Here is a 23,520-nt window from a genome sequence, read left to right on the forward strand (position 1 = left end):
TGTGTGAAAACATGCATGTTTTATCACAGAAGCTAATGCAATTGATAGAGAAAATGTGTACATAGCTTCACTGCTGTTTGTTTTTATCTGCATGGGGAAAACACATTCAAGTGTGCATTAGCCAACTGAATAACATTGGTTCCCAGTTTACTTGTGCAGAAAGCGTGGTTGGGGGGGGGGGGGGGGGGGGGGGGGGGAGGGGGGGGAGGGGGGGGGGGGGTTAGGGGGCCTCATCTAGAAATTTGCAGGGGGGCCCAGTGATTTCTAGTTACGCCCCCTGCTATTGAGCCTTACTTCTAGTTTGGCTTGCAGCCAAAGTCTATTTTTAATGTTACGGTGCAGTGCGATCATCTGATTGTAACGCACCTACAGCTCTGGTTTCTGATGTGAAACCAGCCTCAAGTAGGTCCTGGGCCTAAGAGTGTACGCTTGTTGAAAAAAAAAGTTTTCAGGGGGCTCTTAAAGATTTTAAAGGTTGGAGAGTGACAGATGTGTTTTGGAAGGAGATTCCAGAGAAGGGGTTACGCACGTGAGAAATCTTGTAAACGAGCAACTGATTGATCACTTTGCTGTCTTTAGCAAACTTCCTACTTTACGTTTGTGCAAGGCTGAGGGGGATGATATAGCGGGTTTTTTCTCATAGAGTTCTTATGTTTGTAAGATATGGAATATGAAATCACAAGGTTTTTCTGTATTTGCAGAAATTGACGAACGTGCGAATAATGAAGGAGAACATGAGGACAGGAAACCTGCCAGCTAACATGAAGAAAGCCAGAGTCATCCAGATCATCCCATGTGAGTAGAGCCTGTGTTTAGTCTGTAAAAACACACACACTGCGGCCGCAGATCCCCGAGGGGCTGGTATGTAAACATCAGTCAGGGAGTGTTGGCCCCGCTGGATTCTCCCCAGTTATCTGCACATTTACTGGCTGTTCCTCAACACAGGACAATCTTCTGACCAGTGACTATCCTGGAAGTCGTAGAATCTCCATTCCATTCTTTGCAGTCGGGCACCAGTGCTAGACGTTTGCAGGTGTGCTTTTCAGGGCTGGTTCTAGACTTTTAGCTGCCTGAGGCAAACCTGTGAGGATGCGGAACCCACCCCCCTCCCCCGATTAGGACTGATCACACAGCACCCTCCAGGTATAGGTGTCCCCAGTATAGCTAGCCAGGTACGATGGACGTATGTCTTTTTTCAACCAAAATAACTATGTAACTATGTAACACCATTCGCCTCTACCACCCCCTACCTGCCATTGTTGCGGTCTTATACCGCCCTCCGGGCTCCACCCCACAATTTCTCGATGACCTTGCCTCCTGGCTCCCTCATATCCTCTCCTTTGACCTCCCCACCATCATCCTTGGGGATTTCAATATTCCCATCGATGAAGCCCAGAGCTCTGCTGTGACCCAGCTACTCACCATTGCCAACTCACTTGGACTTGTACAACACGCCAACACCCCCACTCACACTGCAGGTCACACTCTCGACCTCGTATTCACTAAATCCACCACCATTGCAGACCTTGACATTGCACCCTTTCCACCCTCAGACCATCACCTTCTCACCTTCAACCTCCTCACGGAAGGCACCTCCAAATTAGCCACCCACCCACCTGGTCGATGGCAGCGAGACCTACGCAAGCTCAACCCTAGTGTCCTTGCTGACCCCCTCCATGCCCTCTCCTCCACTCTCCCCACCCTAACCTGTCCTAATCTTGCTGCAGCTCAGTATCGCCAAACTCTCTCATCAGCCCTAGAGAAAGCTGCTCCACCAATTTTTTCGCCACAACCGACCCCCTAACCCCCAGCCCTGGCGCACTACCCATATTCGCATCCTCCAGAGGAAAACACGCGCCACTGAACGGAAATGGAGAAAAACTAGACTTAACCGGGATTTCCTACAGTACAAGACCAACCTGCTGCAGTTCCACACTGCCCTTGCTCATGCGAAGCTCATCGGAGCACAAGCTTCCAACCCCCGGCGTCTTTTTGCCACCTTCAACTCCCTGCTTAAACCCACCCACCCCCCCCCCCCCCCCACCCTCCATTTCCTCCCTCTCTGCCACAGATTTAGCCACCCACTTCACCAACAAAATTGTCTCCATCCGCCAGGAAATATCCAATCTCCAATCTTCACCTCCCACCCCCTCCCAACCAGCTCCTCCTCCACCCTATCCTCCCCTCACATCCTTCACTCCTACTACCACCGAGGAAGTCAACCACCTACTGCAGACTTCCCATACCACTACTTCCCCCCCTTGACCCCATCCCTTCGGATTTACTCCAGCCTCACTTCACGGAATTGGCCCCAGTCCTCACTACCCTGTTCAACCTCTCCCTATCCACAGGCACCTTCCCCACAGACTTCAAGCAGGCCATTGTACTACCCCTGCTCAAGAAACCCTCACTCGACCCCTCGCTACCCTCCAACTACCGTCCTATCTCCCTCCTCCCCTTTGCCTCAAAACTCCTTGAGCGTCTGGTTCACAAACGCCTGACCCAGTACCTCAATGCTAACTCACTGCTAGACCCACTCCAATCTGGATTTCGGCCTGCCCACTCAACCGAAACTGCTCTCACCAAAGTGGTCAACGACCTTGCCTTAGCTAAAGCTGAAGGTAAATACTCCATTCTCCTCCTCCTTGACCTGTCAGCAGCTTTTGACACAGTAGATCATCCCCTACTCCTCCAGTCCCTCCAGTCCTTGGGCATTCACGATCTCGCCCTGTCCTGGCTTTCATCCTACCTCTCCAAACCGCTCCTTCACGACCACCTTCAATGAGTCCTCGTCCACCCCCACCACCTCTCGGTGGGAGTCCCCCAAGGTTCGGTCCTTGGCCCCCCTACTGTTCACCCTATACACATCCTCCATTGGCAAGGTTATCTCCTCCATGGGTTTTAACTACCATCTGTATGCAGATGACACCCAGATCTACCTCCACACCCCTGACATATCCACCACTACCATGGACAAGGTCTCCTCCTGCCTATCCGCCATCTCCTCCTGGATGTCTGCTAGGTTCCTGAAACTAAATCTAGACAAAACGGAATTTATGATCTTCCCACCCCCGGCCATCCACGAATCTCCCAGATGTGCATGTCACTGTTAACCACACTACCATTCGCCCTACCTCTCAAGCCCGCTGTCTGGGTGTCACCCTGGACTCCGCACTCTCCTTCACTTCCCACATCCAAAACCTCACAAAGTCCTGCAACTTCCACCTTCGTAACATCTGTAAGTTTCGCCCTTTCCTGACCTCTGCCACCACCAAACTCCTCATCCATGCCCTCATAATTTCCCGCCTTGACTACTGCAATGCCCTGCTGTCTGGTCTCCCTATGACCCGAACAGCCCCACTGCAGTCCATCATGAATGCGGCAGCCAGAATTATCCACTGCTCCCATCGCTCCACCACGGCAGATCCCCTCCTAGAATCCCTCCACTGGCTTCCTATCCAGTCCAGAATCAGATTCAAGATACTGTGTCTGACCTACAAATCTGTCCACAAAACCTGTCCAACCTACATTTCCGATCTTACTCAGAGGTACACACCTAGCCGCTCACTCCGCTCTTCCAATGAACTTCGCCTAACCGCCCCCCGCATCACCCAGTCCCATGCACGCCTCCAGGACTTCTCAAGAGCTGCTCCAACACTATGGAACTCCCTACCTCCACCCATTAGGGCAGCCCCCCTCCTTCAACATCTTCAAGAAAGCCCTCAAAACTCACCTTTTCACTCTGGCCTACTACCCCTCACAAGTGCTCTAAACCTACAGCTGAACTCTGGTCCCCTACCATTCGTGTCCTTACCTCTCCCTCTAGATTGTAAGCCTTTGGGCAGGGTCCTCCTCCTTTTGTGTCCTACCTGATCTGGCACCTCCATTACTGTGAACCCATGCTATGCATTTGAGTGAACCTAACTTGCCTAATCTCCATGCTTCATCCAGTGACTGACTAAGCATTACCTTGTACTAATACTGTGCTGTGTGATCTGGTTTTCTTGTATTCCTGTATTGTCATATTGCTGTATGTCACCCCTAAATATTGTCTGTAACCTAAATTAATGTTCAGCGCTGCGTAATATGTTGCCGCTTTATAAATACAATAAATAATAATAATAATAATAATAACAACATCTGTACAGAGCCGGTTCTAGGCTTTTCTGCTGCAACGACCCCCCCGGATTTGGAATAATTGCACAGCACCTGACAATTTACTCTGCTTTATCACATGACATGCTGCAGCTCAACACAATAGCACACTGGCTGACTTTGAGTCTGTGACAAACTACTCACCCTCAGCCACATTCCTCCTCAGTCAGGACAGCAGTGCCACCTCCTTCCTTCTGCTGTGCAAATCAAATGAAACCCTGCTGCTCTCCTGCCTCCTCCCTCCACACTCACTGTCAGACTCCTCACACAGCGCAACAAGCTGCTTTTCTCCAATGATGACCCCTTTACCTCGCTCTCCATTCGATTTTTCTCCTACTCTGACTGCATGCTGTAACACAGTACAAAAATGCTGCCCCTGTAATCTCTGCGTCTGAAGCAAATGTTTCACCTTGCTTCATGAGAGAACTGGCCCTGGTGCTTTTGGTGGTGTAACGTGTGTATGAGGATGTAATGCAGTTACACACAGCTCGGGTTGTGTTTGTTTTGTGGGATGTACCGGGTGTGGTCCTGGCAAGCTAAATAGGGAACATGCTGTATGACACTTCCTATATCTGTATCTACAAACACACTTGTATGATGAGGCCTTGTGAGCTCAGTTCACTGACAGGTCCACGTTGAGTCAGTGGGTCTCGGTGGGACAATCACCTTGTGGCTATATATAGTTGTCACAATGTTCTGTAATCTGTTCAAGTGCACATCACCATATTTTTACCCAGAAAATGATGGTTCATTGTTATGGTTTATTTCAAACAGATGACTTCAATCGAGTGATTTTATCAATGAAGAGAGGTGAGGAATACACCGATTATATCAACGCATCATTCATCGATGTAAGTGTTGTAAACAAGCCACCTGCTTATACAGCCACTGTTGGTACAAAAAGTTCAGGGCTTGTGTTATCTCTGGCAGCCAATCAGATTACAGTATTATTATTTAGCATTTATATAGCATCAACATCTTCCGCAGCGCTGTACAGAGTATATTGTTTTGTCAGTAACTGTCCCTCAGAGGGGCTCACAGTCTATGCCTACTATAGTCATATGTCTAAGTATGTATCATGTAGTGTATGTGAGTAGTCTAGGGCCAATTTAGGGGAAGCCAATTAAGTTATCTGTATGTTTTTTTGGGGGGGTTGGAGGTAACCGGAGTGCCCGGAGCAAACCCACACAGGAACGGGGAGAGAATACAAACTCTGTGCAGATAGTGCCCTGGCTGGGTTATGAACCGAGGACGCCAGTGCTGCAAGGCAAGAGTGTTATCCACTACGCCATAGTGCTGCCAGATTAGATTACACTCCATCTCCGGTACAATGTGTGAAAGTGGAGCCAGGAAAGCATGTTTGGCTGCAATGCAGGATCCAGTAGATTGAGTTGCCTGTCCTATCCTGGACTCGTACGAGCTTTAAACATCTGTCAGCTGACACAATCATTTGCGATTTCAGATAATGGTGTTGGAATGGTTGCGGTACCAAATCGCTTCTTGGCTCTGTCCCAAGCAGCCTGTTCTACTCTATGGAAAGGGGATGAGGAAGACACTTCAGTGGGGATGTAGGACGCGGGTACGCTCCCCGAGCAACCAGAATTATTAGGGGGCCTGACTCCTCATGCTGGGAACACACGATATGTTTTTCCTGTTTGATTCTCCACTCAATCGTTTTTTTCCGCTAAAATCTCTTATCTTTCGCTCGTATTTCTTATCTTTTTCCATTCACTTCTATGAGCAATCAAGCAGTAAAACAATCGAGAGGAATATCTGACATGACGGAATTTATCAATCGAACATACTGTTAGCTCTCTCCATGCTGTCCGATCTTGTATTATTTCTGCCAGTTGCCTTAAAGAGAACCCGAGGTGGGGTTCTGACAATGCAATCCACATACAGAGGCTGGATCTGCCTATACTGCCCAGCCTCTGTTGCTATCCAGATCCCCCCTAAGTTCCCCCTGCGCTCTGCTATCCCAATTAATTAACAGCTGCGCTGTGCGGGCTGTGTTTACATCTGTACTTTCAGTCTGCATGCTCCCCCACCTCCTGCATAGCTCCGGTCCCCGCCCGCGTCCCTTCCCTCCAATCAGCGGGGAGGGAAGGGACGCAGGCAGGGACCTGAGCTATGCAGGAGGCGGAGGGAGCAGCAGACTGACAGTACAGAGGTAAACACAGCCCGCTGTGACATGCTGCGTGTGGACAACGCGGCTGTAATTTATGGGGATAGCAAAGTGGAAGGGGTCCTTAGGGGGATCTGGATAGCAACAGGGGCTGGGCAGTATAGGCAGACCCAGCCTCTGTATGTGGATAGCATTGTCAGGTCCCCACCTCGGGTTCTCTTTAAGCTCAATCCTGTGTCGGCTTTGATGGTGTCAAGCCAACGCGTTCTCTGGCAGCCGTGTCGCCTTTTGACACTGATCAGTTATAGCATTAGGTCTTTCTCTAAGGAATTTGATCGCATCACGTGGCCGAAATATGTGAGTCGGAGTCTGGTGATCTTGCCTTCCAGTGATATGTCTGGTCTTATACGTTCCAATACTTCTTTGTTCGTCATCCTTGCTGTCCATGGAATGCGAAGCAACAGTCACCAGCACCACAACTTGAAGGACTTAATTTTTCTTTGTGCAAAGAAGGAAAAGTAGCGCCGGCACTGCTTCAGTTGCTTTATTCAATAAAAAGGTGGTCGTAACATAGTGCATCAGATGCATACATCAATAACAATTTTGACACATACCGGAGATATGCTGCAAGTGGATGCGGTGGGTGCAGGGGGTGAAGAGCCTTACTGCCGTTTCGCGCTAGTGCGCTTCTATGGAGGCATCTGATGCACTACGTTACGACCATCTTTTTATTGAATAAAGCAACTGAAGCAGTGCCGGCGCTACTTTTCTTTCTTATCACATAGATCTTCTCATGGCCTGAGCACGTGTCTATTGTTGCAAGACCACCAGGACCCTGCATTTCACCACCTCCTCTCCCTCTCCACAGGAGTTATTTACACTGCAGTGCCAGCGTCTTTGTCTTTCTCTACCTGACACAGCCAATTTTTCTTCTATCTGCTTTTCTTAGGGTCCAACTTTCCCAGCCATACATGGTTATGGGGAAAACAATGGCATGAACCAGTCTATAGCATAGCAGCCTACAAACAAGATGTCTATAGCATAGCAGCCTACAAACAAGCTGTCTATAGCATAGCAGCCTACAAACAAGATGTCTATAGCATAGCAGCCTACAAACAAGCTGTCTATAGCCTAGCAGCCTACAAACAAGCTGTCTATAGCATAGCAGTCTACAAACAAGCTGTCTATAGCATAGCAGTCTACAAACAAGCTGTCTATAGCATAGCAACCTACAAATAAACTGTCTATAGCATAGCAACCTACAAATAAACTGTCTATAGCATAGCAGCCTACAAATAAGCTGTCTATAGCACAGCAGCCTACAAACCAGTTGTCCACAGCAAAGCAACCTACAAGTGAGCTGCCCATTGCATAGCAACCAGCAAACAAGCTGTCCATAGCAAAGCAGCTTACAAATTAGCTGTCCATAGCATAGCAACCTACAAACAAGCTGTGAATAGCATATCTGCCTACAGATGAGATGCCCATAGCATAGCAGACTACAGATGGGCTATCCATAGCATAGCATCCTACAGATGAGCTGCCCCTAGCATAGAAACCTACAGAAGAGCTGTCCATAGCATAGCAGCCTACAGATGAGCTGACCATGGCATAGAAACCTACAGATGAGCTGCCCATAGCATAGCAGCCTACAGATGAGCTGCTCATAGCATAGCAGCCTACAAATGAGCTGCCCATAGCATAGCAGCCTACAGATGAGCTGCCCCTAGCATAGCAGCCTACAGATGAGCTGTCCCTAGCATAGCAGCCTACAGATGAGCTGCCCATAGCATAGCAGCCTACAGATGAGCTGCCCCTAGCATAGCAGCCTACAGATGAGCTGTCCCTAGCATAGCAGCCTACAGATGAGCTGCCCCTAGCATAGCAGCCTACAGACGCTGGTGGACTAGATGTAAGATATAGGAGATGTGTAGAAACATGAGATGTAGCATAGTTGTGTTGGGTGGGGGAGGAATGGTTGAGGGTATTGTGTAATAGGAGATGGGAGGGACGCTCTCTGCACAACACAAGTAATGGGATAAGGATTATCTATAGATATGTGAAGACACAGCATACAGAGTAGCAGAACATGGGAGTGTCTGTATAGGACAGCGATCCCTCCTCCCATGTCTGCTGTCACTTGCTACAAAGCCTTCTATACCAGCAGCTGCAATGTTTCTGCTGCGCGCTTTGAACATGCCATTGTATGTGATGGCTTCATTTTCTTATGTTATATTAAATATCTTTACGTGAAAATAAAATAAAAAATTGGAGTTGCGGACATTCCTCATACTAGATGTTTAAAGGGACTCCGAGCAGTGCAGAAACTATGGAAAGATGCATATCATTTTAAAGCTCTCTTTCTCCTCTTTCCAATGATATATAAACCGCCACCCTACGCCTTTTAGTTTTCAATATTTTTGCGATCGAAATCGCAGCAGCCGCGATTTCGTTCGCAAAAATAGCGAAAACTAAAAGGCGTAGGGTGGCGGTTTATATATCATTGGAAAGAGGAGAAAGAGAGCTTCAAAATGGTATGCATCTTTTCATAGTTTCTGCACTGCTTGGAGTCCCTTTAAAGTTCTTCTTTTCACCTCAATACGCTTTAGAACATTTGGGAAAAATTAACTTTTTTTTTCCTCTGTGCGTTTTTTCATTGCGATGTTTTTTTTTTTCCCTTTTTTTTTTTTGCACTTCCAAAGTCCTATTCAGGTGTACTGGCGAACCTACGATCGATTGCATCAATAAAGCTGGATGTCATGATCGTAGAGATTCTTTCATGTTCCGCAGTATGTATTTTACGCATTGTACAGCGCTACGGAGGATGTTGGCGCTATAAACCTAAATAATAACAATAAGAATGAAGTAGCAAGCAGTTTATTTGTAATCCAGCAAGGTTTGCATTGCGCTAGTCGAAATGGAGTACCAGGAACAATGCAGTTAACATTATAAAATTAGCGTCCATGCAATCGGCAAAATGTGTGTCCTACTAAAACCATATTGAATCGCGTCTAGTGAGAACAAAGCATTAAGCCCGGTACACACTTTCAATTTTGATTGGCCAATCACTGACCAATTTTACCACCTCCTGTGGTATGAGGGTTTACTTACACAATCTGCTCACTGTATTCAGTATCTGTTTTGCACAGATATTATATTATCATACGCCATTTGCGGTGGTAAAATTGGTCAGTGATTGGCCAATCATAACTGGAAGTGTATACCAGGCTTTAGACTGCATGAGACTAGGTTCAAGGAGATGCAAATATTCTACACTTCTGCCTGCGGTAGTTTCAGTTGATGTAGCAATTTGCAGCCTGTACGGCTTTATCATGGTACGTTCTCGATTTCTCTTTTAGGGCTACCGCCAGAAGGATTACTTTATTGCCACGCAAGGACCGCTGCCGCACACGGTGGAGGATTTCTGGAGGATGGTGTGGGAGTGGAAGTGCCATACAATAGTCATACTGACGGAACTTCAGGAACGAGAGCAGGTACGCTGCTTCCATAGTGGTAACCTAGGGAGTTACCCAGGGCTACCAAGCAGATATGTTATGGCATCAGTCTAAACTTCCAAGAGTAAAGGTGGCCACACACCATACAATTTTTTTAAATATCTGTTCAATTTAAGAATTGCAATAAATTTTTCTGACCGATTGTAACATTTCAAAAATATGACCAATCTACCACACACGTATATTCAATTTTTGCCCAATTATGATAAAAATGATTGGAAACTCTGACAAAATGACTAGGGTGTGTATATTAATAAATTGACAATCCAACACACACCATACAATCTTTATAAAGATTGAAGAAAATATCTGGCATTCCGGATCGATTAAAATTGAAGAAAACGGGAAATCCAATCGGATTTTTCAGTCGAATGAAAAAAAAAAAGCTTTCGATTTTTTTCGGGAGGTCCGATCGTTTTTATTGAATTTGCGTAAAATTGGATCATTTTATTGTATCGTGTGTGGCCACCTCAAGAAGAAAAACACAGTTGAGCAAAAATAATGTTTTTGAAATGATCAAAAAAAAAAAAAAAACCCTCAGCACTAGCAACAGTATGTTATTCTTCTCTTGTGTAGCTGCTATGTAGCCTCCTGCAGACACCCTGTACTCATGGACAAGGTGACTGTCACCAAATATGAATAAAAGCACTGATCAGTGTGCAGGGGTATAAAACATCTATTTATTCAAACAACTGCACAAATAAAAAACAGACACTCACATCGGTGGTCCTGAACAACAGTGACCCAATCAACATAAGCAAGCCTTAATGCACAGATTGTGCTAAGAGGTAAGTAAAAACCTGGAGATGCACACTCTTTAGTTCTTTCCAAATGGTTTCAGCAATTCCGCTGAGCGACCCCTGAGGATGGTCGAATTGCTGAAACAGTTGGCACACAGGGAGGAGGGCCATATCACACAGGCTGAAACAGGGAGGAGGGCCATATCACACAGGCTGAAACCGGTCGGCTCACAGGGAGGAGGGCCATATCACACAGGTTGAAACAGGTCGGCACACAGGGAGGAGGGCCATATCACACAGGCTGAAACCGGTCGGCAAACGGGGAGGAGGGCCATATCACACAGGCTGAAACAGTCGGCACACAGGGAGGAGGGCCATATCACACAGGCTGAAACAGGTCGGCACACAGGGAGGAGGGCCATATCACACAGGCTGAAACAGGTCGGCACACAGGGAGGAGGGCCATATCACACAGGCTGAAACAGATCGGCACACAGGGAGGAGGGCCATATCACACAGGCTGAAACCGGTCGGCTCACAGGTAGGAGGGCCATATCACACAGGCTGAAACCGGTCGGCACACAGGGAGGAGGGCCATATCACAGAGGCTGAAACAGGTCAGCACACAGGGAGGAGGGCCATATCACACAGGCTGAAACCGGTCGGCACACAGAGAGGAGGGCCATATCACACAGGCTGAAACCGGTCGGCACACAGGGAGGAGGGCCATATCATGCAGGCTGAAACCGGTCGGCTCACAGGGAGGAGGGCCATATCACACAGGCTGAAACCTGTCGGCACACAGGGAGGAGGGTCATATCACACAGGCTGAAACCGGTCGGCACACGGAGGAGGGCCATATCACACAGGCTGAAACAGGTCGGCACACAGGGAGGAGGGCCATATCACACAGGGTTAAAATCTAAGAGGTGGGGGAGAGGGACACAAGGGAGGAGGAGTGTATATCTAAAGGGGCCCATACACTGGTCAACTTCAGCCATCGATCAATCGATTCTATAGAATCGATGGATCGGAAATCGATCAGCCAATCGATTGATTTGATCTATCTGACAGGTTGGAATAATCTAGGTCAATCTGCTGCTGGAAGCAGATCAATGGCCTATACAGTTGCATTAATTCTAATGGTGCAATAATGACTTTAGACCGATTTTCAATAGATTTCAAATAGATCTATTGGAAATCTGTTCCTAGTGTGTGGCACACATCAGATAGATTCCTGTTAGATTCGACTAGACAGGCATCTGATAGAAATCTATCTGATAGTCGAATCTGCTGCAAATCTATAAGTGTAGGGCCAACTTAGAGGCACTACAGCGAAAAATGTTAAAATTTAAAATATGTGCAAACATAGACAAATAAGAAGTATGTTTTTTCCAGCGTAAAATGAGCCATAAATTACTTTTCTCCTATGTTGCTGTCACTTACAGTAGGCAGTAGAAATCTTACAGAAGTGACAGGTTTTGGACTAGTCTATCTCTTCATAGGGGATTCTCAGCAAGGCTTTTATTCTTTATAAAGATATTCCCTAAAAAGGATTTATACAAAGATGCTGGCCGGTTTCCCTACTCGCTACACAGTTTTTTGGCAGTTGGATAGAGCAACTGCCATTCACTAAGTGCTTTTGAAAATAAATATATCCCTGAGAATCCCCTATAAAGAGATGGACTAGTCCAAAACCTGTCACTTCTGTCAGATTTCTACAACCTACTGTAAGTGACAGCAACATGGGAGAAAATTAATTTATGGCACATTTTACTCTGGAAAAAATGTACTTATTTGTATATGTTTGTACATATTTTAAATTTTACAGTTTTTTGCTGTAGTGCCTCTTTAAGAGAGGGTGTTGGAGCTATGAAGATGACAGGTAAGCAGTGGTGAACAGATGGGTCTTTAAAGCTTGCTTGAATGAGTTGAAGGTGGAGGTAAGCCTGACGGGGTTAGGGCGGGAGTTCTACAGTGTAGGGCTGCTCTGGAGAAGTCCTGGAGCCTCGCGAGTGAGCAGGTGATGCAAGGGGTAGACATCCATAGAGTGTTGGAGGAGCAGATGGAGTGAGTCGGGGAGTATGTCTAGACAAGTATGCATCGAGGTATGGTGAATGGATTTGTATGCTAGGCAGATCCATTTTAATTCTGAGGAGGACAGGGAGCCAGTGAGGGGACTTGTGAAGAGGGGCAGCTGAGGAGGAGCAACCGGAGGAGTGAATGAGTCTATTTTTAGTCTTAAGTGCTTCTTAGATATCAGTTTCTGCAGGACACCCTCACTAAGGGTTGAGGATGTGCTCAAAATGTCCCTCATTTGCCCGTATGAGTGGTTGCCTATTGGCTACCCAGTTTTTGTGAACAGAACAATTGGTTCCACATTATATTCTACACTATGGTAGCTCCTGGTATTCTTGTCATTTTACAGGTGAAACTCAGAAAAATTAGAATATCATGCAAAAGTCCATTTATTTCAGTAATTCAAATTAAAAGGTGAAACTAATATATGAAATATACTCAGTACATGCAAAGCGAGACATTTCAAGCATTTGTTATAATGTAGAGAACTTAGAAGAAAGCGTTGGGCACCAAAACGTAATGCTTGCAAGTTTATTCCAAAAGGTCACAAACAGACATCAAAGCAGAAGGGAGTGTTCAAGTGGTCTAACAGCCGTTTCGCGGGGTAGACGGCCTGCTTCCTCAGAGACCAAGAAGAAGAGGTGTGCTGTCTATCCCACGAAACGGCTGTCAGACCACCTGTACACTCCCTTCTGCTTTGATGTCTGTGACCTTTTGGAATAAACTTGCAAGCGTTACGTTTTGGTGCCCAGCACTTTCTTCTAAGCTCTCTACTGGCAATCTGCAAGCTGAAAGCACACTGCGTCTGCAACCCAGGTCACACTGCCACAGCCAGCATTGAGTACCAGCCAATCTACTGTCTCTATAATTATTCTAGGCTTAAAGTGTCAGACTCTAATCAGCTAATTCATCCAAAACAGCTGCAAAGGGTTCCTATTTCATATATTTGTTTCACCTGAAGTAAATTGACTTTTGCAAGATATTCTATTTTTTCATGCTTCACCTGCATTTCCAAGTTTCCTCATTCAGTTCTGTAATATTGTGGTGTGTTTCTTACATTCCCAGGACAAATGTTGTCTGTACTGGCCTTCCGAGGGCTCTGTCACCTACGGAGACATCACAATAGAGAGCAAGGGAGACCGCCTACTGGACACGATAAGCATCAGAGACTTTGTAGTGACTAGTAGCCAGGTAAGGAATAAAGGGCTGTCACATTACGTTGTTTTGCACTGGCAATCCTGCCCTAAAGCTGAGCTATACTTTCCAACATGTTCAGCCCTCTACTAGTGCAGGCTGTAATATAAAAAAAAGTTTTGGCAAGTTGATAGCTACGTACGCACGATAGATTTGTTTGCAATTGTCTCCTGACAACCTGAACTGGAAAGTTCTTGTACGCTAGCCCTCAGTCTGTAAGTGACTCCAGTCCTTGTCATGCAGGAGAAACATACTCGTCTGGTCCGCCAGTTCCATTTCCACGGCTGGCCTGAAATCGGGATTCCTGCAGAAGGCAAAGGAATGATTGACCTCATTGGTGCCGTACAGAAACAGCAGCAGCAGACAGGAAACCACCCGATCATCGTGCACTGCAGGTGAGTCCCCGCTGACTGTCTCGTATATAGGATGGGATGTAGACATGTCATCCAGTTTTGGCAAAAATGGAAGTGTGACAGTACTGACAAATTTGCCCCGAGACCGTGAGCCCCCGGAGGGGCGATTAATAATTTCTTCCATACCCTCTGTAAAATGCGGTTGGCACTATATAATACTAATGTGGCATGACAAAGACGTTTATAGCCCTACATTAATGCATAATAATAACAGTAAAGCGTGCCATTACAGAGAACCTTGTAACGTTGTAAACTTTTTGCTATGTAAATTGTTGGTTTGGCTGTCTGCTGGTGTTCCAACATCCTAGCATACTTATCAAAGCATCATACATTTACAGAATTATTAGTTGCCCACCAAGGGGGGTTATTAGTTGCCCACCAAGGGAGGGTGTTATTAGTTCCCTCCGGGAGGGTATTTGTTGCCCACAAAGGGGGGTTTATTAGTTCCCCCCGGGGGTGTTATTAGTTGCTCACAAGGGGGGAGGGGAATATTAGTTCCCTTGGGGGGAGGTTATTAGTTCCCTCTGGGGAGGGTTGCCCACAAGGGGGGGGGGGGGAGTATTAGTTCACTCGGGGTGGGGGGTTATTAGTTTCCTCTAGGGAGGGTTATTAGTTGCCCACAAAGGGGGGGGGGGTATTAGTTCCCTGTGGGGAGGAGAGTTATTAGTTGCCCACAAAAGGGGGGAGGGGGTATTAGTTCCCTCCAGGGGTGGTTATTAGTTGTCTGGCGGAGGAGGGTTATGTGTAAGAGTAGTGACAGGTTAGGTCATACAAGCATACACATATGCTGCTTTGACGATTCATCCTAGTTGGAACACCGGCTGACGGATGGTTGTGTGTTCTTCTGTAGTGCGGGTGCCGGTAGAACAGGGACATTCATCGCCCTCAGCAATATCCTGGAGCGAGTCAAGGCCGAAGGCTTACTGGACGTCTTTCAGACTGTGAAGAGTTTACGAATGCAGCGGCCTCACATGGTGCAAACACTGGTAAGAACCTGCGAGATCTTCATGCTTACGTGTTTGGGCCATAGTGTAGAAACTGTGCAAAGTCTGGTCTACAGCTGCTTCATGCTGACATGACTCCATCAGTATTGTATTCATCCTATGCTGCATCTGAGTACAAAAACCACTTATAGGCCAACCTGGAACTGCACACTACTTTGCATAGAGCCAAACAAAATGACTATATACAAATCAGCTAAAACGATAAAGCCACCAGCCTGTATTGTGGAGATCCTTCTTGAGGCAACAAAACCGCTCTGAGGGCTCTTTTCCACTATGAAATGCGATTGCGATCGCGATTCCGATCGCAATCGCGTTTCAATTTCCACCATGCGATTGCGATTGAGCTACTATACTCATTATAGTCCAGCTCAATCGCATACAAAACGCGGCAGGACAACGATTGCGCTTTGACCAAAATCGCATCGCAATCGGATCGCACTAATGGAAATTGCTGCTGCAGTTTCCATTAGTCTAATGTACCTTGCGATTTGCGATCAGAAGCAAATCGCAGGCCAGTGGAAAACAGCCCTGACTCATTGAGCCATGTACTCCACAGGAGCTGTGAAGAAGTCCTTCAGTGTCTGTCACCAAGATGTTAGCAGAAGATCAAAGTCCTGTAATTTGAGACATCCATGGGTCAGACTTCTTCTTTTTGAGCACATTCCACAGACGCTCCATTGGATTAAGATCCAAGAATTCCAGAGGCCAAAGAAAATGTCATCACACCACACTACCATTTCAGTTGCTTCATGGTTCAGTTCTGAAGCTCACATGATTATTGTAGATGCTTTCACAGTGGACAGGGAGTCAGTATGAGCGCTATGGCTATAGAGCCCTATAGTCAAGTTGCAACGCACGTTGTGTTACAGTATATCACCTTTCCTGCATGGCCAACATTAAGATAGGAGCTCTTCTGATGAATCATACCTTATGAGCAATCTTCACTCCTCACATGCATAAATGAGCTCTGGACGCCCATAGCCCTGCCACCAGTTTATCAGTGGTCCTTACTTTGATCAGGTGGGGTAGGTACTGAATACTGAGTACACTCCTCAAGACCTGTATTTGTAGGGATGCTCTGATCCCTGTCTTGTAGAGTCACTTAGATCGCTACATAACTGGGTCACCTTCATACAAGGTATGTACTGAAGCTGATGCAAAAGTGGGCATTACTTTATCAACTGACATACAATTCCACACGTTGGTAGAGTTAAAGAGGAATTCCAGCCTAAACAAACATACTGTCATTAAGTTACATTAGTTATGTTAATTAAAATAGATAGGTAATATAATCTCTTACCCACCCTGTTTTAAAAGAACAGGCAAAGGTTTGTGATTTCATGATGGCAGCCATCTTTTTGGTTGAAAGGAGGTGACAGGGAGCATGAGACCGAGTTCCAACTGTCCTGTGTCCTGAGCACCTCTCCCAGTTGCTAGGCAACGTGAATAACAACATAGGAAAGCCCGGGCTTTTTTTCTTTGATGGGTGGAGCTTAGCTAAAAATGCAGCTAAAAATGATGCTTTGGTAAGAAAAACAAAGTTCTGATGCTGTGAAACTGTTAAAGAAACACCAGGCCTTTTCAGTTCTGCTGAGTAGATTTTTAGTCCGGAGGTTCACTTTAAATTGCCCTTACATCATCACTCGACTTGGTGGCCGATCGAGCATTCGATTCAATAATCATTACCAAATCGGATGCAAATCGGTGCCGCCACAAGCATGCACGATCGACGATTCAAACCAATTATGGGCCAAAATTGGTTGAATGTATCGATTGGACATGCCGCAAGATGTCAGTCCGAGGCGGTTGATCAGGTGCGTGGCAAAAACTGTGTGCGATATGGGGACGAGCGACGAACACGCCAGAACCCCCGGTGCCGTTTACCCTGATGTGCGGGTGTCTTCCCTCCACCCCCCATGCATTTAATACTTCCCCCATGCTCCCTATTTATCTTCCGCATTGCCTCTGGGCTTCCGTAAAGCATGCGTGGCAATACAGAAGATGACTGGGGACCACGGCGGGATACAGCGGACAGGTAAAGTATTCAATGCACAGGCTGGGGGCACATTTACATAAGAGGGGCAGCGGGGGAGGCAGCATCACAAGGCAGATTCCCAAGAGATTTCATGCAGAAATCCCTCTGGGAAACGGTCTGCTGCTTTATGGGCAGGCAAGAGATGTCTATCAGAGAGAGAGATCGGTCTCTTGGTCGATCTGTCTATATCTTCTGATGTAAGGACACCTAACTTTCAGAATAATTTTTTTCATGGCAGGTAAATACAGTAATTGGATTCCTAACAAATGCAATGTGGTGTCATTGTGTTCCTGATGAAAGAGGGGTAGTCACCTGATGGCCTCTCACCGCATGGTTTGTCTTCAGGGCTGGTCTCCCCTTCATTATACTTCTTCCCCATCTGTACACATTTCTGTTGTCGCCGACAGGGCCAGCACTAGAGGCGGAAATTCCAAGATGTACCCCCCCCCCCCCCTCCTGAATAGTGCCAGCCTTAGTATAGATAGCAGATGTGTCCCCAGTATTAGCCTTGCCCAGTTTAGATAGCCAGCTATGCCCCCAGTATTAGCAGGCCCAATAGCTAGAGGTACCCTTGCAGTATTAGGTAGCGTTTAGTGAGGGGATCACAAGAAGAATGGGAAGGCTCTATAGGGCCCAGAGCCTTCCCTCTCATTAGGTAAATCACTTTAAAGTGTACCTGTAGTGAAAAAAGTGCCACTTAAGAATACTCCCCTCAGCAGGGGGAAGCCTCTGGATCTTCCAAGGACCCAACCCCCCCCCCCCTCCATTGCACTGTTCTAGTGCTGTGCCCTCCAGTAAACCGTCAACAAGCCCTTGCCAACTGCTTGCGCATGCACAGTAGCATGGACCCAATCTGGCTTGGATTCTTCTGTCGAATCCACAGTGGGTCTGTGCTACTGTGGAGGTGCAGAGCGGCCATGCTTGTTCTCGTATGAAGTTCCAGGGGGTCCAGGCGTCAGGGAGGGGTCTGCAGAAGGGCTTGGGAAACCTCTGGAGGAGTAATTTTCCCTCTCCCGAGGTAACTATCTAACTTTTTAATGAATGCTACAGGTTTGCTTTAAACTGGGATTGTCTACAAAAAAAAAAAATCATTCCATTTACCCACTGCTCTGAGTTTATTATGCAGCCTGGAACCTGATCCCGCATTGCAAACATTCCAATCTAATCAGAAATGTTTCTGCTGTAATAAATCTTATCTCAGCCAGCCTGGTTCTGTTCTGGTACATTACTGAGGAGAGGGAAGCTTGTTATCTCCCCACCCACATTCCTGCTCCTCACTGGTTGAGGGCAGTTCAGTGTGATAGGCTGGGGCTGAGAAAGGAAATACAACCCACCCCTCTGCAGAAGCTGCTGAAATATGATCTACGCTGTACTCGCATGTGTTTACAAAGCAAGCTAGATATGAAAGTGCAGCTTCTAGGAGGAAAAAAAAGAGCATGGGAGGAAATTACATCAGGATTGGCTTCTGTCAGAGGCAGTAGAGATGGAAAATGCCTGGAACAGATTTCTCTTTATTTACTAGATAGAATTCACTGAAATCAAAGTGGACAGTATAATACATATGTTATGTAAGTAGAACAAGTATTTATCTACTTACATATGCGGTTTTTTTTCCTGTCCCTGCTGCTTTAATTCTGGTTAGTCTGATTCTCATCTCTTACTTTGCAGGAACAATATGAATTTTGCTACAAAGTGGTACAAGATTTCATCGACATCTTTTCTGACTACGCCAATTTCAAATGAAGGACCTGGTTTGGTGTCTACTTGGACCTAAGTGACGTTATATATATATTTTGTTTTGTTTTTTAAATCTTTTTTTGGTTTTAAAGTTTTTGTATTCTCCTCCGCTACCAAATAACACAACGCTATATGCTTCTCTTTCTACGTTCCGTGCGGTGTTGTACAGTATAGAGATTCCAATACAATCCTTCACCAAGTGGAGGAAAGATGGATGTACAGTATTGTATATATGTATTTATTGACAACAAAGCATGTATACTACCATGACTTATTTTTCTTATTGGCCACGTGCTTTTTATGACCTAAATAATAAGATGTGACTTGGGAATGGCGGGGTGGGACTTTGGGCGGGAGGTTTACACGCCATCATGTTTTTAAGCTGCAATTCCTGTGGAATATAAAGTATGACCTCTCAATTTACTTCAGCTTCCTGCTAAGCTGACCCTATGAACAGGTTCAAGTCAAACCTGCCAGTGGCATCCATGAATAGTTCCCGAAACTTGTGGCCAAAACAGACTACAAAAATTCTGAGCTGAGGTCCAAATCTGACTTTCCATGCAAGTTTCAACTATCTTGAAACAGAACCAATAAAGTGGATACGAGGTTCTTTCATCTTACCACACTGTACAAAACTATTTTTTTCTCCGGGAACTGGCCTTTAATTCATTAGCAGCTTCAATAGAGTTATCTTCTTTGAGATAAGTGCACGGCTTTTCACCTCAGTCGGCAGAACTCATTGTGCTGTAAATTCTTGGAATGCTTTGATGTCTCTCTACTAGCAGAAAATACAGAAACTGAAAGCAGTAGTCCTCTGTTATTGTCTCACACTGCCCTCTAGTGAAAAGTGGCCATAAATACACATTACAGCAGTACTAATTAGAAGCAGGGAAATGTAACAAATAAAAAATAAAGAAATGTGCTTAAGAAAAATTGGCTTGGAGCACTTGTAAGCCTCTAAATAAATTGGCTGCTAACGGGTTTAGGGCTCAGTGATTCAGCAGACCACCTGACATCACTTCCTGTTATGTTGGGCTCCAGTACAAGAGCAGAGGGCCAAAGGCAGCCTGTCCAAACCGAGAGCAACCAATCACAGATGTCAGGAGTGGAGATGGCCAATTAGATACTAATATTTCTATCTTGCATGCCACTTTAATGCAGATTGTATGCAGCTTGGATTTCAGCCAGTCAAAACCATCAGGAAGAGCGCTTGATTGGTTCAGTTCCAAGTTGCCTAGGATTTGGCTTAAACTTGCATACAAACCAGAATTATCAGCTTCTCGTTGAGCATCTGTGGTAAAGAGGAGACTTGCACTTGTTTCCAGGGGCAACAAGAGAAACGTGTGAGTGGATGGGAATACACCTGAATTACTTCATACAGTATTCAAAAGAAAAAAATCTTCTTTGGAATACATTTCCCAGAAATCACTATAAATAAAGCTGGAGTGTCTGGCGACCCGTCGTTTGAATAAATCAGGCGTGTGTACGCGCCTTTACTTTGGCAAGTATCTAACTTTTCTTGTTAATGCCACAGGTACCCTTTAAGCGATCTTGGCAGACCTCGGAGGACACCTGTTCAAGAGATGTGCATGTGGCTTAATAGGGTACATGTACAGGTCAGACAGACAGATATCGGAACATGTACAGATAGATATACAGAGGAATACATAGATATAGATTAGATACTGTAAAAATCCTGTAAAAATAAAAACGTTTCTGCAGTATGTATTATGAATGGAGATGAGCAAAACAGATGGAATTCTATTCAAAATCGATCGAATCGTAGCTTTGCACTGCAGCGATGCAGTACAAAGCTATGGGCATCGATCTACCAATGCTCTTGCGCCGCTCCAACCTAAACCTTCCATCCTGTCCGATCAATACTGGAGGTAGCAGAGATCAGCACACACTGCAGCTAGTTTACTATCAGTACAGGCACAGAGTAACTGCCTATACTATACATACTGGGGGTAACAGAGATCAGCACACGCTGCAGCTTGTTTACTATCAGTACAGGCACAGAGTAACTGCCTATACTGTACATACTGGAGGTAGCAGAGATCAGCACACGCTGCAGCTAGTTTACTATCAGTACAGGCACAGAGTAACAGCTTATACTGTTCATAGTGGGGGTAACAGAGATCAGTACACGCTGCAGCTAGTTTACTATCAGTACAGGCACAGAGTAACAGCTTATACTGTACATACTGGGGGTAACCGAGATCAGCACACACTGCAGCTAATTTGCTATCAGTACAGGCACAGAGTAATAACTTATACTGCACATACTGCAGGTAACAGAGATCAGCAAACACTGCAGCTAGTTTGCTATCAGTACAGGCACAGAGTAACAGCTTATACTGTACATACTGGGGGTAACAGAGATAGGCACACACTGCAGCTAGTTTGCTATCAGTACAGGCACAGAGTAATAGCTTATACTGCACATAACAGAGATCAGCACACGCTGCAGCTAGTTTACTATCAGTACAGGCACAGAGCAACTTCTGATACTGTACATACTGGAGGTAGCAGAGATCAGCACACACTGCAGTTCGTTTACTATCAGTATAGGCAGAAAGTAAAAGCTTATACTGTACTTACTGAAAGTGACATGTCTATAATCTTAAAATGGGCTAAAATCAATGTGAGTATATGGCATTCTTTGCAACCAACTAACAAATTAAGAGCAACAAATTGTACCTTCTAAGTACTATTATTATGCAAAACTATACAAAATATTATTAGATGGCAGAAACCCCACATAAAGTTCCTGTAAAAACCCATTCAGCGATGCATATGTAAATCCATAAATCCGTGACTGAAATAACAGCTGTACGCCATGTCAAAAAGCTTACGTATGGCTAAAGCCAATTATATGCAGTGTCAGAATTGGCATCCAATGACAATCAGTAATAATAAGACATTCATTCCTGGGCAATGCTTTGGTGCCGCCCCTCCTGACAGCCTAATCCTGAACTCCGTATAGAAGTTCCCCTCTCCTTCTGTTCCCAGTGGACAATAAGGCCTCTTTTTCATGGACAGTTGATAGGCAGTGAAATGCCTCCCAAACTCTCACAACTGCCTGCTGCTGCCTAGTAACTGCTGCTGAGCACACAGTTCAATTGTCCGTGGAAGATAGGCCTAACAGTGTACACTGCTACACAAAATGCATAGATCTCACGGCTGGCCAATCAGCATGGTCAGTGAGATGCTAATACTGAGTTGATGCGAAGTTCACTAATTTGCCTAAAATTAGCTAACGCTTTACATCAACTCTGATTTATTTGTACCTTACTTGCTAAATGAATTGTTCCAGAGAAGCTTCTTTTCCGCTGACTGTTGATAGGCAGTGAAATGCCTCTCAAACTCTCACAACTGCTTGCTTCTGCCTGGCAACTGCTCACTGCAGCCTGGCAACCGCTTGCTGAGCACACAGTTCAACTGTCCATGGAAAAGAGGCCTTCATTCTTTTTTGTTTGTTTTGTTGGAATTTCATTACAGCAGGATGGGTGACGTCCCATGCTTTCTCTTTTATAAGCTGCATTATTGATCAGGGCTGCATTTTAAGACATTTTAAGCGCACCCAAGTAAGTAAAGTCAGCAAGTTGCAAATAATTTCGAGTTGGTGCAGGATTACGCCAACATTGTTTACAAATGTATGTAGCTTGAAAATGGACCAGTTGAATTTCACCTTGGCAGGATGTGATCGGTCCATTTTCAAGCTCCATAAGTTTGTGTGCAAAATTTCCATAACCCCTGCATCAACTCGAAATGATTTGCATACGCGAATAAGTATTATACCGTAATAAGTATAAGCAAGTTAGCACTGTGAAGGGGGTTGTTGGGTGTGTGCCGGATGACCTCAAAGTATGAGAAATGTCAGAGGATTCCTCTTATGTCCGCCATCACTGACGCCCGTGTACAGTGGAAGGTTGGCGCACGTTCTGTATAGGAAGGCACACCGGCTGCAGGAGCTCACGGCAGAATTAGAATAATTGGTCTTTAGGATCAGAGTATATTTTAATATAAATTATATATAACAGGCCTGGATCCTGCTGCAATCTGCTAACAATGTGCAATATTGTGAGATAAAGCCGGCCGTACTGTAGCAGGTTAGGAATATTTTGCCCTTTGTCCAAATATACAAAGCACAATGTGATGCGTCTTTCTTTCTTTCTTTTTTTAAGGGGTGCTGGGTGGGAGGGTGGTTGGTGGGGGTCATTTTTGTCCATCATAAAAATGATAGTTTATTGTTTGTGTGATGATTCTTCTGGCTGAAGTACTTCTATAGTACTTAAAGAGGAGCTAAACTCAGAACTGCCTGGGAGCACAGAAGGAGTTAAGCTTCAGTGTTTACTAACTGATAACAGCTAATTAGACAGCACTGAATGAAGACTTTTTATTGTGTGCTGTGCAAGAGTTTGGGTCCTCTTCAAAATATACTCCACTGGAATAGGTATACAGATCAGGGTGGTCTGAGGATTCCTCTGGAACAGGTATACAGATCAGGGCGGTCTGAG

At 45.6% G+C, this 23,520-nt stretch overlaps 1 protein-coding gene across 2 annotated transcripts in view; it reads left to right on the forward strand.

Annotated features, from left to right (window-relative positions):
- PTPRE (protein tyrosine phosphatase receptor type E) overlaps nt 1-23,187 on the forward strand; it is a 362,965-nt gene extending 339,778 nt beyond the window's left edge. For both annotated transcript variants that reach the window (XM_068257334.1, XM_068257335.1), the window contains 7 exons: nt 702-795; nt 4,930-5,006; nt 9,640-9,774; nt 13,680-13,805; nt 14,052-14,203; nt 15,072-15,207; nt 18,929-23,187. In XM_068257334.1, coding sequence (XP_068113435.1) covers nt 702-795; nt 4,930-5,006; nt 9,640-9,774; nt 13,680-13,805; nt 14,052-14,203; nt 15,072-15,207; nt 18,929-19,003 — 795 coding nt within the window. In that variant the 3' untranslated portion in view covers nt 19,004-23,187. The remainder of the gene's footprint in view (nt 1-701; nt 796-4,929; nt 5,007-9,639; nt 9,775-13,679; nt 13,806-14,051; nt 14,204-15,071; nt 15,208-18,928) is intronic.
- Nucleotides 23,188-23,520: the final 333 nt, after the last annotated feature.

The sequence above is a fragment of the Hyperolius riggenbachi genome, chromosome 10, assembly GCF_040937935.1.
Source record: "Hyperolius riggenbachi isolate aHypRig1 chromosome 10, aHypRig1.pri, whole genome shotgun sequence".
NCBI classification, from domain to species: domain Eukaryota; kingdom Metazoa; phylum Chordata; class Amphibia; order Anura; family Hyperoliidae; genus Hyperolius; species Hyperolius riggenbachi.